Source organism: Schistocerca nitens, chromosome 2 (genome assembly GCF_023898315.1).
Source record: "Schistocerca nitens isolate TAMUIC-IGC-003100 chromosome 2, iqSchNite1.1, whole genome shotgun sequence".
Taxonomy (NCBI): Eukaryota; Metazoa; Arthropoda; class Insecta; order Orthoptera; family Acrididae; genus Schistocerca; species Schistocerca nitens.
Window position 1 is genome coordinate 158,957,809 of NC_064615.1, and position 16,178 is coordinate 158,973,986.

Below are 16,178 nucleotides of genomic sequence, written 5' to 3' on the forward strand. Positions count from 1 at the left end.
TGCGGTCAGTTTGCTTTTGCTGTGGTGGCATTAATTTCTAATGTTCATATAGCAGAGATGCTGAGTCACAGACAGCCACAAAAAAAAGACTGTCACAATATTAGCTTTCTGCCAACAAGGCCCTTAGGCCTTTGTCGAAAATAGACCACACACACACACACACACACACACACACACACACACACACACACACAAAAAAAAAAACTGCAGCCTCTGGCAGCTGAAACCATACTTTGTGGCTGCAATCACGTGTGTGTGTGTGTGTGTGTGTGTGTGTGTGTGTGTGTGTGAGTGAGTGAGTGATCTATTTTTGACAAAGGCCTTATCAGCTGAAAGCCTATATGGTGACAGTCTTTTTGTTGTGCCTGTCTGTGACTCAACATCTCCCCTGTATGGTGAGTAGCAACTTTCTTTGTCATAATATTGTTACATTCCATCCTAGATTTTCCATTGTTTAATTTCTACTGGTTAACATTAGAATACTAGATGCACAGTATGTCATACCAAAAATGTGTGTAATGACTAGTGGAGGGGAGAAATATTGATGAACGAGAAAATTGAAAATCTAATAAAATAATCTGGCATAGATTCAAACAGTCGGCATTATTATCTGCAGCTCAAAGAGTAGACAATGAATCAACAGACAGCCATGAAAAATAGCCACTTCCCCAGGGAATATATTTTCACAATTGGTACCAGTGAAACACTGTGAACATGCGTGCCCTTGTTTCTTCTCTGGTTCCACATGGGAACTTCAGTCAGTGGTGCATACAGATATGTAATGTGTGACAGAGCTCCACCTGTAAAAATACTGGAGTGTACACTCTTACCACTTGCCCTTGCTGCTTCTTGGGTGTAAACAAGACAGTGCTGTCACCCTGTGCAGGTAACCAGTTTGCATTGCTGCGTTAATATAGTTCATAAATTTTTCAGACAGAACAGTGGTTTTTACTTCAGCGAGTAATAAAATAATTCATATCTTGGAGCTTAATCATAAGGTGAGCTGACAGTGGGAAAAAATGTTTTGTGACTGGTCCTTTGATAATTTCAGCCCATTTACTATGCAGCCTTGTGAGGCCAACTAGTAAGCAACTTGAATACAAAATGTAGTACTTGCTGGTTACTACACCTACCGGCCACAGCGGACATACGAGTATGTTGGGTCACTATGGCAAGCTTACTGTGTGCCAACATATTACAAAATTCTTGAAATTTGTTCATGTATAGTTTTACATAAATTGGTTTGTCAGCTCACCAGCAGCCTCCCTTTTCAGTAATAATCTTCTCTTGCATTTTTAAGTCTGTGAGACCCCTTTTCAGTAATACTCTTACTTAGCACTTCTCTCACACTATTAAGTTTGTGCAACAGCCATGAAAGGACTGATCACAGTTTAGTCACCCTCTGATCATTTTTTAGAGCAGCACTTGTAACTAGCCTGAACTGATAGTAGTAAAACATCAATTTTCTGAGACCAGTTAAATTAATCATAAGGTGAGCTGACAGTGGGAAAAAATGTTTTGTGACTGGTCCTTTGATAATTTCAGCCCATTTACTATGCAGCCTTGTGAGGCCAACTAGTAAGCAACTTGAATACAAAATGTAGTACTTGCTGGTTACTACACCTACCGGCCACAGCGGACATACGAGTATGTTGGGTCACTATGGCAAGCTTACTGTGTGCCAACATTCAAATGTTGTCCCTGCAACTGATTCAAGCGGTCTCCAGAGACAGCCTGGCCACTGACAGCCATCACCAGATCCTCCATGTGTGCGCAGCACTACATCAGCAACAACTGATTTAGATAGCATCCTCATAAGAGCATGCAGGGGTCCCGAGCCCTCAGTTGTTAAATGTGTTTGTGAGATGTTTAAACTACATTCGAGGGACGAATATTCACGTGTTTTGGATTCTGTGGTTTTTCTGCCATTCGGCTCTACTGTGGAGGCTTCACTTAGGTCACTTCTGCAACAACAGCAGGCACTTAAAGCTGTGTTGGAATAGTTATTGGCTACACTGACCCAGCTCAGGGAAGGGCAACAGATGGTAGTGTACGGGTGGGGAGAGAGACAAACACTGTCTGGTAGAGTGTGCAGGGACTAGACTGCCAACAGGCACAGCATCAAGAAGTTGTGGGGCAGGGAGGCAGGGGAAAAAAAAAGGAGCAAAAAAGGAGAGGACTAGGGAAAGATGTGCAGATGTGTTGGCAGGGGGCTGCAAATAAACATGATGGGAGATGAGAATGGGAAGGAGATGATAATACAGAGGGGGTGAAAACTGTTGGGAGGAGGGTGTAGGGACACTATGTTAGCATAGGTTGAGGCCGGGATAATTACGGGAGCGGAGAATGTGTTGTAAGGATAACTCCCATCTGTGCTGTTCAGAAAAGCTGGTGGTGGAGTGAAGGCTCCAGATGGCTTGGGTAGTGGAGCAGCTATTGAAATCAAATGTGTTATGTTTAGCTACATGTTGTGCCACAAGGTGGTCTACTTTGCTCTTGGCCACGGTCTGACAGTGTGCTTTCATCCTGGTGGACAGCTGGTTGGTAGTCATACCAGTATAAAAAGCTGTGCAATGATTTGCAGCACAGCTGGTAAATGACACAGCTGCTTTCACAGGGGGTCCGGCCCTTGATGGGGTCCTGTGACAGGACTGGAATAGGAAGTGCTGGGTGGGTGGATGGTGCAGCTTTTGCACCTGTCTCTCCCACAGTGATATAATCCTTGTGGCTTAGGGATGGACTAGAATGTTGTGGAGGTTGGGTGGGCAATTCAACACCATATTAGGTGGGGTGGGAAGTATCTTCGGTAGAATGTCTCTCTTTTCAGGGTGCGATGACAGGTAATCAAAGCCCTGTGTGGGGTGGCACTGGGTGATGAAGGGGACACTCCTTTGTATCTGGTTCTTGGGGGTGGTGGGAGAATTGGGGGTTAAGGGGAAATGGCATGGGAGATCTGTTTGCGGACTAGGTCTGGGGGATAATGCCTTCATGAGACCCTCAGCATACTGAGCAAGGGAGTTTTTGTCACTGCAGGTACACTGTCCCTCGGTGGCCAGGCTATGTGGGAGTGACTTTATGGTGTGAAAGGGATGACAGCTGTCAAAATGCAGGTGTGGTTGGTGGGTTTAATATGGACAGAAGTGTGCATGAAGCCATCAGAGAGGAGAAGGTCAACAACTAGGAAGGTGGCATTCTGGGTTGAGGAGGACCACGTGAAGTGGAAGGGAGAGAAGGTGTTGAGATTGTGAAGGAATAAAGATGTGGTGCCTTGGCCCTGAGACCACATCATGAGGATATCATCAATGAACCTGAACCAGGCTAGGGGTTTGGTGTTTTGGCAGGCTAGGAAGGCCTCTTCTAGATGTTTGTTTAGGACAACCTGTGTCACTTTGAGCAATAAAATGTTCTGAAAAGTATAAAGGCATATTTTTTACTCAATTCACTTACCATGCTAAAAGGATTATACATCTAAATGGTCCAACTTCTGGAGCAATATTTTGTGATCAACATAATCAAACACCTTAGTTAAATCAAAAAAAGATACCTAACATTCAAAATATTTTGATTTAATCCATCCAGTACCTCACAGAGAAAAGAGAACATGGCATTTTCAGTTGTTAAACAACTTCTGAAACCTAACTGTACATTTGATAGCAAATTATGTGAAATAAAAGGATCAATTATCCTTACATACGCAGCCTCTTCAATAACTTTAGCAAACATTCATGGCATAGAAATATGCCTAAAATTGTCTACATTATCCCTTTCTCCCTTTTTATAAAGCAGTTTTACTACTGAGTACTTTAATCGTTCAGGAAACTGACCATTCTTAAAGAAAAAAATTACAAATGTGGCTACATAAATGGCTAACATGTGCAGCACACTACTTTAATATTCTGCTAGGCACTCCATCATATCCATGAGAGTCCTTCGTCTTCAGTGATTTAATTACTGACTCAATCACAGAGGAGTATTTAGACACCAATCTTGGAAAGGCATTTTCCTAGAGAGTTATATGATCCCCTGTTTTTATTTAATTCACCAGAAATGCCCAGAAAGTGACTGTTAAATACTGTACATATATCTGACTTATCAGTAACAGAAATATTTTTACTACAAACTGACTTTATATCATCAACCTTGTGCTACTGATGAGACACTTCCTTCATGACTGATCATATGGTTTTAATTTTATCCTGTGAATTAGCTATTCTATTTGCATAACACATACTCTTTGCCTTCCTAATAATATTTTTAAGCACCTTGCAGTATTGTTTGTAATGAGCTACTGTAGCTTGACTGTGACTACTTCCTGCTTTGTTCTGCATGATATCCTTATCCCACTAGTCAGCCACCCAGGCTGCCTTTTAATGCTAGTACCCTGTTTAGAATGTTCTAATGAAAAGCAACTTAGAAATGTATTAAGGAAAGCATTACACTTGTCATCTATGTTAACAGTACTCTGAACATCCTGCCATTCTTGTTCCTTAACAAGGTTTAAAAAACCTCTGCATTGCTGTTGGATTAGCTTTTCTACACAGTTTGTAATTATATGAAACATTTGTTTGAGTACAAAAACGTTTTAGTGTTAAAATTTGTGCATCATGCTCTGAAACGCCACTCACTCTCTTACTAACAGAATGCCCATCTAGTAATGAAGAATGAATAAAAATATTGTCTATGGCCATGCCACTGTTCCCCTGCACCCTGGTTGGAAAGAAACACAATCTGCATCAGATCATATGGATTTAGGAGATCTTGCACACCACATATAACTAATTTCTAGTACTTCCTATGAAGTGAACCAAGAACACTTTCTAACTTGAGCAGAAATGCTCTGAAGTCAAACAATTAGAAGTTAGTTTCATTAAATTCAACTGCCCCTGCACAACATTCAAATACCTGTTCAGTGCAGTGCCGTGATACAGCTATGGACTCAAATGGAATACTGTTTTATGTATCACTCCCCCACTCCGCAAAGAACTCCTTCTGCCCACCATTCACAACTGATACAAGAAGGGAAGGACAATGACAATACCAACATATGCCACAGAGATGAGAGTACAGATTCAGATACTAAATCTCAAACTTTCTCAAATGATAGTTCCAACATAACAGCCACACCTTAGTACTTGTGGATGCTCAAGGTTATTTCGGTACCTGACAGTAATAACCCATCAAGAAAAGAAATCACTTTGTGCTGGAAAATCTACAAACAAACAAATAAGTAAAAATACTCAACTGAGGTTTTATTTGGTAACGCGCAGCCATGTAGTGTACCTGCTAAGAGTAACGTCATAAAATGTTGGAGCAATAGCTTCGTGATAATAAGGATAAGGAAGGAATGGGTCACTGGCTTATTGCAGGAATCATCACTGTATTTGCCAGTGTCAAAACAGGGAATCAGAAATGTTGGTAGCCGGTTCCTCTTAGATATATGTATATTCTTTGTCAGATATTTTTTATGGAGAGTTACAAACACAAAATCACATAATGTGTGATTGTCATTATGCACATGCATGGTGAAGAGACTGTCTAATATTTGTCATAATCTTACCTTCTGGATGAACTCTTCAATCACGGCTACATTTACAAGTTCAGAACCAATTCTGCTTTTTAACACTGCAATGTCATTTTCCAGTTTTGCCTGGTTTATGTACTGTAATTCATCTGACATAAGAAGGCTAAATTCCTCTTTGACCTCTATACCAGGGATAACTTGTGGCTTTAATGACTTTAGCTAAATGGAGAGCAAATAATTGCATTACTTTATTTCAATCGAAGTGGCATCTCATATAAACAAAAGGACACAATTTTATAAAGCAAGATCAATCAAATAGAGAAGCATTATATTCAAACAAAGGGAGATAGATTGGCCAAAATTTATATTCAAAAGATATCTACATCAATTCAGCCAAAATAAAATACACATCAAAAAGAATTATAGGAAGCCTAGCCTTTGAAACCACAATAGCAGAGGAAGAAGTTGAGGGCGTGAGGGTGGCCAGGGGTGAGAAGGTCAGATCACTCAGAATGCAGAATTAAAATGAACACAAAATGTGCTTGGAGAAATGGTGTCAGAAATCAAGGAACTAGGAGAGGGTGGGGAAAGGGATCAAAAGATAGGTATACATACAGTACAAGGAATGAGCACGAAATGGAAAGGTGGATGATTTACACAGATTTAATCTGGAAAAGGGGAGGAATGGGATGTGATGAAGACCTATTCTTGATCTCTGAAATTCAGGGAAACTGATATTAGGTTGGATTAAATGGGCGGCTTTACGGCCCAATAAGTGCAATGCTTAACTGTGTATATGGAGTAAGTTATATGTGTCCAGACTAGAGTTCTGTTTCTGAAATTTATGCGCGCTCAAAATTGTTCAGTGCATGTAGTTCCATTTATGTCCAATATATGCCAATTTAGTCATTTTGTTCATTTGGAGCAACTGTATTTGACTTCCCTCATGCTCATTTGTGCGTCTCTTGCTCAAATGGCCAGATCACTTGCTCGAATGGCCCGACCATCTTGGTGAAAGGGGGGAAAACCATTTCTTTGATTTTAATGCTTTAAAAACACTTGAAGGTATGTAAGACTACACCACACTGTATTATGAACTTATTTTTTCATCAAAAGCCTTACTTTCCTTGTGGGAAAAGAAAACTGCTAATTTTCATTTTACATGATTTCTTAGTTCCATTTCTCTTCTCAAGTGATTTTGAAGAAAATAAGTAGTTATAAATATGATATTTTCACACCTGATAGTGTGAAATCTTAGCTTCTTAATAAACCATTTGCCTTTCCCAAAGTCCTAACAGTCATTGTGAAGTGGTGCTATTTGTTTAGCACATGAACCTGATTTACAAGTCTCATGTTGAAAAAGAGTGATAGCGTGCAATTTATTGATCCCTATGATATTGACCCTACAACACTGGGAGAGAAATATAGCTACAAAAGAGTTTTTGAAATGGTAGTGACACTGACATCCGTCATGTTTCCCAAGTTAATGTGAGTTATTAAATGACATCAATGCAGTGAGCGCAAGGTGACGGAGTTCATGCAGGTTTAGTGTAGTGCAGGAGAGAAAAACAAATAGCTAGTGAGCAGTGCGGGTCTATTATCAGACTGCTGTGATCTTAATCCCACATGTTGAGAAATCTCCAAATATAACCAATTTTCCCCTCAGTGGTAAAAGATTACATTGGAGAATCATCTGCTATGGCCTTACAGTAGCCCACACATTATATTATTAAAGCAATTAATTCTTGTCCATTTCTTACGGCACAGGAAAAATATTCACCAAGCTCTTCCTGCATCTCCCTTTTCAAGTGGATGTTTTAGACCAATCCTTGTCGCTGACTAGTAAGCCGTTCAACATACCAGGTAACCACTCATGAAGTCAAAAATTTCTCTTCTATGTGAAGTAGATAAGACACTAGTTCTTTTTCCAACTCTGCACATAATACAAGTTTTCTTTCAATTTTCCATGACTTTTTTTAAAGGAGTAATGTTGCTCATGGCACGTTAAATATTTTAGCAGACATGTCTATATAGTTTTATTTCTGATTGCACTAGTTCTCTGGTCATATTCATTTTCATCCCATTTCCTTCTTTTTCCCTATGGGATGTTTTTTGACTGTTCTTGGCAGTCTAAAATGGAAATGGCACAGGTTATAATGTTGACAAAGTGGCCCAAGGTCTGCCTATAGCCCAAATTTAGACTATACGTAAGTGCCCAAATTTAAAACTCATGTCCTAAGCAAACCACAACCTCATGATGTGTAATTTTTATCTGAGAAAATGGCGATCAACAGTCTGCAGCAGAACTAAAATCACGATCGCTTTGTTCACAGTGATTAATGCTAACCTTATGAGCAAACTCAAAACAGAAAAAAATCAGTTTCAGCACTAAAAGCAAACTGTAATTTCTTTCTATCATTGGTTCCCTGAAACTGCCCTTAGCTTAGCTAGACGAGCTGCTGCATTACCAACCAATGAGCAGGCTTTGTTGGCTCTTGGTTGCAGAATATAGGTGACAGGCGGATTTAAAATGACTAAAGAATGATAGGAAGAAAAATAATACAAATACAACAATGAAAATGAAGCAGCAGACAATTAGAAAGAAAAACATTACATTTAAACTAATTCAGTAAATAAAAATAAAAGTCTTTTGATTAGATTTACAAATTTTAATTCACTACCTTTGGCAAGATTTGAACCGATGAACTTCTACATATGAGGCTGATACACTAACCGTTACACTATACCACAATGTCAGGAGAAACAATTATATTTATGACTGTGGTGCTCCAATCGCAATGTTGAAATTGCAACCTTCAAAAATTTGGCTTCATACAATGTCATGCAAAGATTATCTAATGTAATGATAACTGTATATGTGATACTAAATCATGTCTTGCATGTAAGTGTGTGTGTGTGTGTGTGTGTGTGTGTGTGTGTCCTGTTTTTGGTGTGGTTATCATGTGTGATGAAATCAGTGTGCTATTTGCAGGGGGGGGGGGATTTCCCCCCCTCTGCATCAGACCATCCCCTCCTCTGATTTTAGTTTATGCATCCCAACCTGGGATGTTTATTTCCCACGCACTGGAGTAAAACTTTACATATAATTTAATTTAAATTTGTGGAGCCGAACACTGAAAGTTTTTAGTGAGTCTTACTATTAATACTACTAATATGTTTCAGTTTTCTAACATCAGAATAAGTACAGCTTTTCACAAATGTGCCTCTACTTTTTGAATTCCTCTCGTATACCTGTATGTAGATGATTTTGTAAAGAAGCTTACCTATAATGTACTTTTAAAGATATAACAAGGGATGGCTTTTCTGATAGTGCATACGCGTGAATAGTGAGTTTCGGCATTAACATCTATTTATAAATAGCTGTTTAACCATGCATAACGCCACAGTCCAAGCTAGTAACATATTTAATTCTACTAACCCCCTAAGACATCCCCCCCCACTGGTAAAAGCACAAATCGCACCCTGGATGAAATACAAAGTAAAAGTGTCTGACCAATGAATCGGAATACAAACACATTAAGAAATAATGATGGACATGGAACTGGAAGTGAAATGACCAACTGTTGTGGCACGGTGAATGGTTCAGGCATGATGCTGAGCGGTCTGATTGGAGGAATCCAGTTCCAGTGCATGAAGTATCAACTACCAAGTAACTTTAATTGGACTATAGAGAGAAGTATATTCATAAACACAGAAACTGTATGGAAAGATAATGAATGTGAACATGGAAAAGTTTTCAGATGGTTGAGATGGAGTTTATCTTTGTTCACAACCACATGCGACAATGAACTGATATGGTGATTTTACAGAACAAGTGATGAGGTCTGTGAGGCTTTTAACTGTTTCTGCAGCAGTAGACACTAACATGCAGGAATATATATGTACAGCATAACTAAACTGTCAGTATAGTTCCATCAATTGGAGGAAGTATATCAAAAGAAACACCAGTCTGCAGTCACACAGAACCAGCAGACAAATCAGAGCAACGAGCGCGCGCCATGCTGGGTGGTCTCTCCCTCCCCGCCCCACATCAACTTGTTCGAGCTCAGCCTGCCTGCACCAAACATTCATACTTGAAAAAGCCGTGGTTGAGTGGCGCATGTTCGAGTCAGTATGAGCAAGCAAAATCCCCAACCTGCAGACCTCCAGTCTTGACCTTTCATAGTTGTGCATTCCTGTAGTCCACATGTGGGTTTGCTTACAAAAGTTTTTGTCAGCACGAGGGGATGAGATACATGACTGACAGTGGATGTGTAAGACATATGTAACTGGCTGCTTTCTTATCTGCCAATGAATCAATGACACATAATAATTCCAAGCTATTGTACAGTTCTCTCTGAACAACCGAGACCGCCAAACTGCAAAACTTATCTTGTGTCATTGGAGTTCTTACATCATTATTAGCCATTTGACATCAAATGCTGAATAATGGCCACATCTACAATTTCCCATGCATCGCAGTCTTCAGCTATGCACATCCCTGTGGCTCTTGCACTTTTTCTAACATCACCTATCCATCTTCCATCAGGCTGTCATCTCAGCCTTCACTTTAGTCTTCGAAATTCATTTGTACATCTAGCAACCATGTGCCTGGCTACATGACCCATTCATTTCCATTTCATTTCCATCAGTCATAATTACATCTTCCTTTTCAATCTATTCTCTGATCCATTTGTTTATTTTCTTATCTCTCACAATTCCCTATGTGCATATCTCCATTAGTCACTGGACAGCCCTCTATTTTTGAATGGTTTCTGCAGTAAACATCCAGGCTTCACTACCATAAATCAAAACTGGTGATACACAATGACTGTGAAATTGACATTTCATGCTCACTGGAAACCTTTGTTTTGAAAACTATATTTAGTTTCACAAAATTAGTCCAGGCCAACTTATATAGTTCTGAAAAGAAACATATGAAAAATGCACTTGGCTGAGGAAGCACCACTTTCAGCACAAAGTTATATTTTTAAAATGGCACATGTAAGTTTTTCTACAGAAATGAAACTAGAAGTACAGTGGCAGACTTGGTCTCAATGTTGTAAAACTCACACAGTCTGAAACATTAAACTTTAGAGGGCAAGGGTTTCCTGCACTGTCCTGCAGCCTGCTGTCAAGGGTTCACACAATGGGCATGAATGCAGCACAGTCCATAAAAGTAAACAAACATCACTTTCAACACAAAGTTACATTCAGTTAAATTGCACATGTATGTTTTTTCTATGGAAATGAAAATTAGAGGTACAATTTAGTGATAAGATGTGGTTCTAGTGTTCCAAACACAATTATTAGCGGCATATAGCCCACAGAAATTTCAACTTTGTGCCTGACATTGAGCACTGAAAACAACTCACAGATAACCAGTAAAGTCACATCTGATGAAACTGCAGTGCCTCAACAGACGTTCAAAGTGTTCACCATTTGCATCAATACACTTGTGGAGATGATTAACAAGTAAGTATTGTACATTTTGTAGTGATTGCACAGATATTGCTGCACACACACGCAGCAGTAATACATTGTTGCGTATCCTTTGGTGGCATTGGGGGTCCTGCATGCCAGAGAAAGAAATCTTATCACGTCACAACAGGGGACTGGAGTGGCCCGCTCACCGGACTTCCTCATCCTATACATCTATTTGGAAACATTGCATTCACAACTTCCTTGGAAACATATGCTTAGTGTGCGGGGCATCCATCATGCTGGAACCATTTTGATAGATGTGTTCCCAATCCCACATACCCCATGAGAAGGGGCAGGTGGTGTCTTGCAGAAATAATGCATACTGCCATCTGGTTATTATTCCCTGATAAAAATAGGCACCTACAATATGGGTACCAATGATGCCGCACCAAACATTGACATCGCACTGTCATTGATGAGCAATTGGAGGAAGCCAGAAGGGATTTTGTACAGACCAGTAGTGCATATTCTGCAGATTTACACGAGAATGATTTGTGAATGAAGCTTCATCCTTAACAACATTTCACATAGGAAGTCAGGATCACCTTGCAACTGTTGAAGTGCAAAATGACACAATTCAGTGTGGAGTTCAGAGTCATTCCTGTACAGTTCTTATTGGAGCGAAATATGACACAGATGAAACATATGACTATGCAGTTCTCCACACACTACTACAGCTTACTGCAGAACTACATGCAACCTGTCATACTCTCACCTCGGCACCAGAACAGCAATTTGTTAATTGATGTGTTTGTACACTGACGCTTTCTGGGTGCCCAGCTGATTGTTTCCATGAGACTTGTGCAGATGTTGGAAATGGTACGATGTGAAGAACACCATCAGCCTGGGTAGCGTCCAGTATACACGGTTACAGCAGCAGTTGCATTTCTGTGACATAGCCCTGTAGGCATCCTTTAAAGTCTAATACTTCAAAATGTACGAGGTTAAAATAGTCTACATCAATACTCTGTAATCCTCCTTACAACATGTGGCAGAGGGTATCCCATGCCACAACTACCCATTTCCTCTCCTGTACCACTCAGAAATAGAACGAAGGAAAAGCAACTATCTATATGCCTCCATATGAGCCCCACTTTCTCATCTCTTATCTTTGTGATCCTTACGTACAGTGCATATTGGAGGCAACAGAATCATTCTGCAGTCAGCTTCAAATGTTGGTTCTCTAAATTTTCTCAATATTGTTCCTCAAAAAGAATGTCGCCTTCCCTCCAGGGATTCCCAATTGAGTTCCTGAATCATCTCTATAACACTTGCATGTTGTTCAAACCTACCAGTAACAAATCTTTGCAGTTCGCCTCTGAACTGCTTCAATGTCTTCCTTTAATCTGGCCCGGTACGGATCCCAAACACTCAAGCAGTATTCAAGAATAGGTCATATTAGCATATTATATGTTGCCTCCTTTACAGATGAACCACACTTTCCTACACTTCTCCCAGTAAACTTAAGTCAGCCATTCACCATTCCTACTACAATCCTCTCATGGTCCTTCCATTTCATATAGCTTTGCAACATTACACCCTGATACTTAAATGACGAGACTGTGTCAAGTAGGACACTACTAATGCTGTACCTGAACATTACTGGTTTGTTTTTCCTAGTCATCTGCATTAACTTAAACTTTTCTGCCATTCATCACACCAACTACAAATTTTGTCTAAATCATCTTGCACCTTCCAACAGTCACTCAACTTTGATATCTTGCTGTACATCATAGTGTCATCAGCAAACAACCATAGATTGCTGTCCACCCCTCTGCCAAATCATTTATTTATACAGAGAACAACAGCGGTGCTATTACACTTCCCTGGGGCACTCCTGACGATACCCTTGTAACTTTTGCCATCAACAATAGCATACTGGGTTCTATAACTTAAGAAGTTTTTCAGCCACTCACATATCTGTGAGCCTATTCCATATGCTTGTACTGTCTTGGGGTACCATGTCAGATACTTTCTGGGAATCTAGAAATATGAAATCTGCATGCTGCCCTTCATTCATAGTTCACAGTATATCATGTGAGGAAAGGGGAAGCTGACTTTCGCACAAGCAGTGCTTTCTAAAATCATGCTGATTCATGTATATAAGCTTCTCCTCTCATGAAAGTTTATTATATTTGAAATGAGAATATGTTCAAGGATTCTGCAGAAAACCAATGTTAGAGATATTGGTCTGTAATTTTGTGGATCCATTCTTTTGCCCTTCTTATACACAGAAGTCACCTGCACTTTTTTGCAGTCATGCTGGGTGAGAGATTCATGATAAATGCAAGCTATGTAATGGGCCAATGCCATAGAGTACTCTTTGAAAAACTGACCTGGTCAGTGATTTGTTTTCAACTCCTTCTGTTGTTTCCCTATACCAGGGATGGTTATTAGCACGTTGTCCATATGGTAATCTGTTCAAAGGTCAAATGACGTTATGTTGGTATGGTTCACCTGCATGAACAATTTCTTCAATGTGAAATTTAAAACTTCAACTTTTGTTTTACTATCTTCAACTGCCACACCAGACTGGTCAATAAGTGATGGATGGAAGCTTTAGTCCCACTTAGCAGTTTTACATAGGACAAGAATTATCTTGGGCTCTCTGCCAGATCTTTTACTAGGGTATGATTATGGTAGTAGTTGTGTGCTTCATGCGTATGTCTTTTCACTGGGACACAAATCTCTAATAACCTTTGTTTGTTGTCATTTGCGCATACTCTTATGAACCAAGAGTGCAACAGCCTCTGCTTCCTCAACAGTTTCTGAATCTCATTATTAAAGCATGGCAGGCCTTTTCTGCCCTTAATCCACTTATTAGGTACATAATTCTCTAGACCAGTGAAACCAAGCCTGCCATCACTAACTGTATCTCTAGTTCTCATTTCTGTAGAAAAAGCACAAACATGCCTTTAAAAAAACCTAACTTCATGCTGACAGTGATGTCTGTTGACCTTTGTGGATTATGCATTTCTGATCATTTTGTGAGGCCCTGAAATAGGTGCACCCTGGCCAATTGCATTTTTAACATTTTTTATCTTTTTGGAAATGCGTGAAGTGACAGTGTTAGTATACAATAAACAAAGAACACTGGGTCTAGGTATTATATTTTCCACACAACAAAACTGGTTAAAAAAGAGATGTCACTCTACACAAGAATGGTGGAGAGATGTGGTAGAAGGTAGTGGGAGAGAGGAAGGGTTGACAAAAGAAGATTGTATGTTCTGTGTACTTCAGAGCAGTCCTTATCAACTTACTGTGATGAAAATGTATCAATATTTTCAGTTAAAAGATACAATAAGGCTGTTTTTAAAAGAAAATAAGATTATTATTATTATTGTTATTGTCATTACAAATCACTACTTTTTTGCAAGATTTGGTTAACAAAAACAGTAAGTCAGCCAACTTATTTCTGACAGAGACAGCTTTCACAGAAATAGTTTTGTTGAAATCAGCATCAGAAGAAATATGTCACATCTGGAGATGGAGGGAGACTTAATCAATCCTTTTTAAAAATAAGTAAAATATTTACTGACGATCCGTTTCCAGTTTGTAGAATTGTTTCTCTATGCAAATTCACATTACAGTACGTTCTACCATACATAGAACTAGGATCTTCAGTTTTCACCTGCAGCAATTACAGCATGTTGTTGTTGTTGTGGTCTTCAGTCCTGAGACTGGTTTGATGCAGCTCTCCATGCTACTCTATCCTGTGCAAGCTTCTTCATCTCCCAGTACCTACTGCAACCTACATCCTTCTGAATCTGCTTAGTGTATTCATCTCTTGGTCTCCCTCTACGATTTTTACCCTCCACGCTGCCCTCCAATACTAAATTGGTGATCCATTGATGCCTCAGAACATGTCCTACCAACAGATCCCTTCTTCTGGTCAAGCTGTGCCACAAAGTTCTCTTCTCTCCAATCCTATTCAATACCTCCTCATTAGTTATGTGATCTACCCATCTAATCTTCAGCATTCTTCTGTAGCACCACATTTCGAAAGCTTCTATTCTCTTCTTGTCCAAACTATTTATCGTCCATGTTTCACTTCCATACATGGCTACACTCCATACAAATACTTTCAGAAATGACTTCCTGACACTTAAATCTATACTTGATGTTAACAAATTTCTCTTCTTCAGAAACGCTTTCCATGTCATTGCCAGTCTACATTTTATATCCTCTATACTTCAACCATCATCAGTTATTTTGCTCCCCAAATAGCAAAACTCCTTTACTACTTTAAGTGTCTCATTTCCTAATCTAATTCCCTCAGCATCACCCGACTTAATTCGACTACATTCCATTATCTTCGTTTTGCTTTTGTTGATGTTCATCTTATATCCTCCTTTCAAGACGCTGTCCGTTCCATTCAACTGCTCTTCCAAGTCTTTTGCTGTCTCTGACGGAATTACAATGTCATCGGCGAACCTTAAAGTTTTTACTTCTTCTCCATGAATTTTAATACCTACTCCGAATTTTTCTTTTGTTTCCTTTACTGCTTGCTCAATATACAGATTGAATAACATCGGGGACAGGCTACAACCCTGTCTCACTCCTTTCCCAACTTCTGCTTCCCTTTCATGCCCCTCGACTCTTATTACTGCCATCTGGTTTCTGTACAAATTGTAAATAGCCTTTCGCTCCCTGTATTTTACCCCTGCCACCTTCAGAATTTGAAAGAGAGTATTCCAGTCAACATTGTCAAAAGCTTTCTCTAAGTCTACAAATGCTAGAAACGTAGGTTTGCCTTTCCTTAATCTTTCTTCTAAGATAAGTCGTAAGGTCAGTATTGCCTCACGTGTTCCAGTATTTCTACGGAATCCAAACTGATCCTCCCCGAGGTCAACTTCTACCAGTTTTTTCATTCGTCTGTAAAGAATTCGCATTAGTATTTTGCAGCTGTGACTTATTAAACTGATTGTTCGGTAATTTTCACATCTGTCAACACCTGCTTTCTTTGGGATTGGGATTATTATATTCTTCTTGAAGTCTGAGGGTATTTCGCCTGTCTCATACATCTTGCTCACCAGATGGTAGAGTTTTGTCAGGAGTGGCTCTCCCAAGGCCGTCAGTAGTTCCAATGGAATGTTGTCTACTCCCAGGTCCTTGTTTTGACTCAGGTCTTTCAGTGCTCTGTCAAACTCTTCACGCAGTACCTTATCTCCCA

General features: G+C 39.6%; 1 protein-coding gene across 1 annotated transcript in view; it reads right to left on the reverse strand.

The window, feature by feature from the left end:
* LOC126235852 (structural maintenance of chromosomes protein 4-like) overlaps window positions 1–16,178 on the reverse strand; it is a 329,466-nt gene that overhangs the window by 37,041 nt on the left and 276,247 nt on the right. Inside the window, exon 18 of the mRNA XM_049944717.1 lies at window positions 5,558–5,740. Coding sequence (XP_049800674.1) covers window positions 5,558–5,740 — 183 coding nt within the window. The remainder of the gene's footprint in view (window positions 1–5,557; window positions 5,741–16,178) is intronic.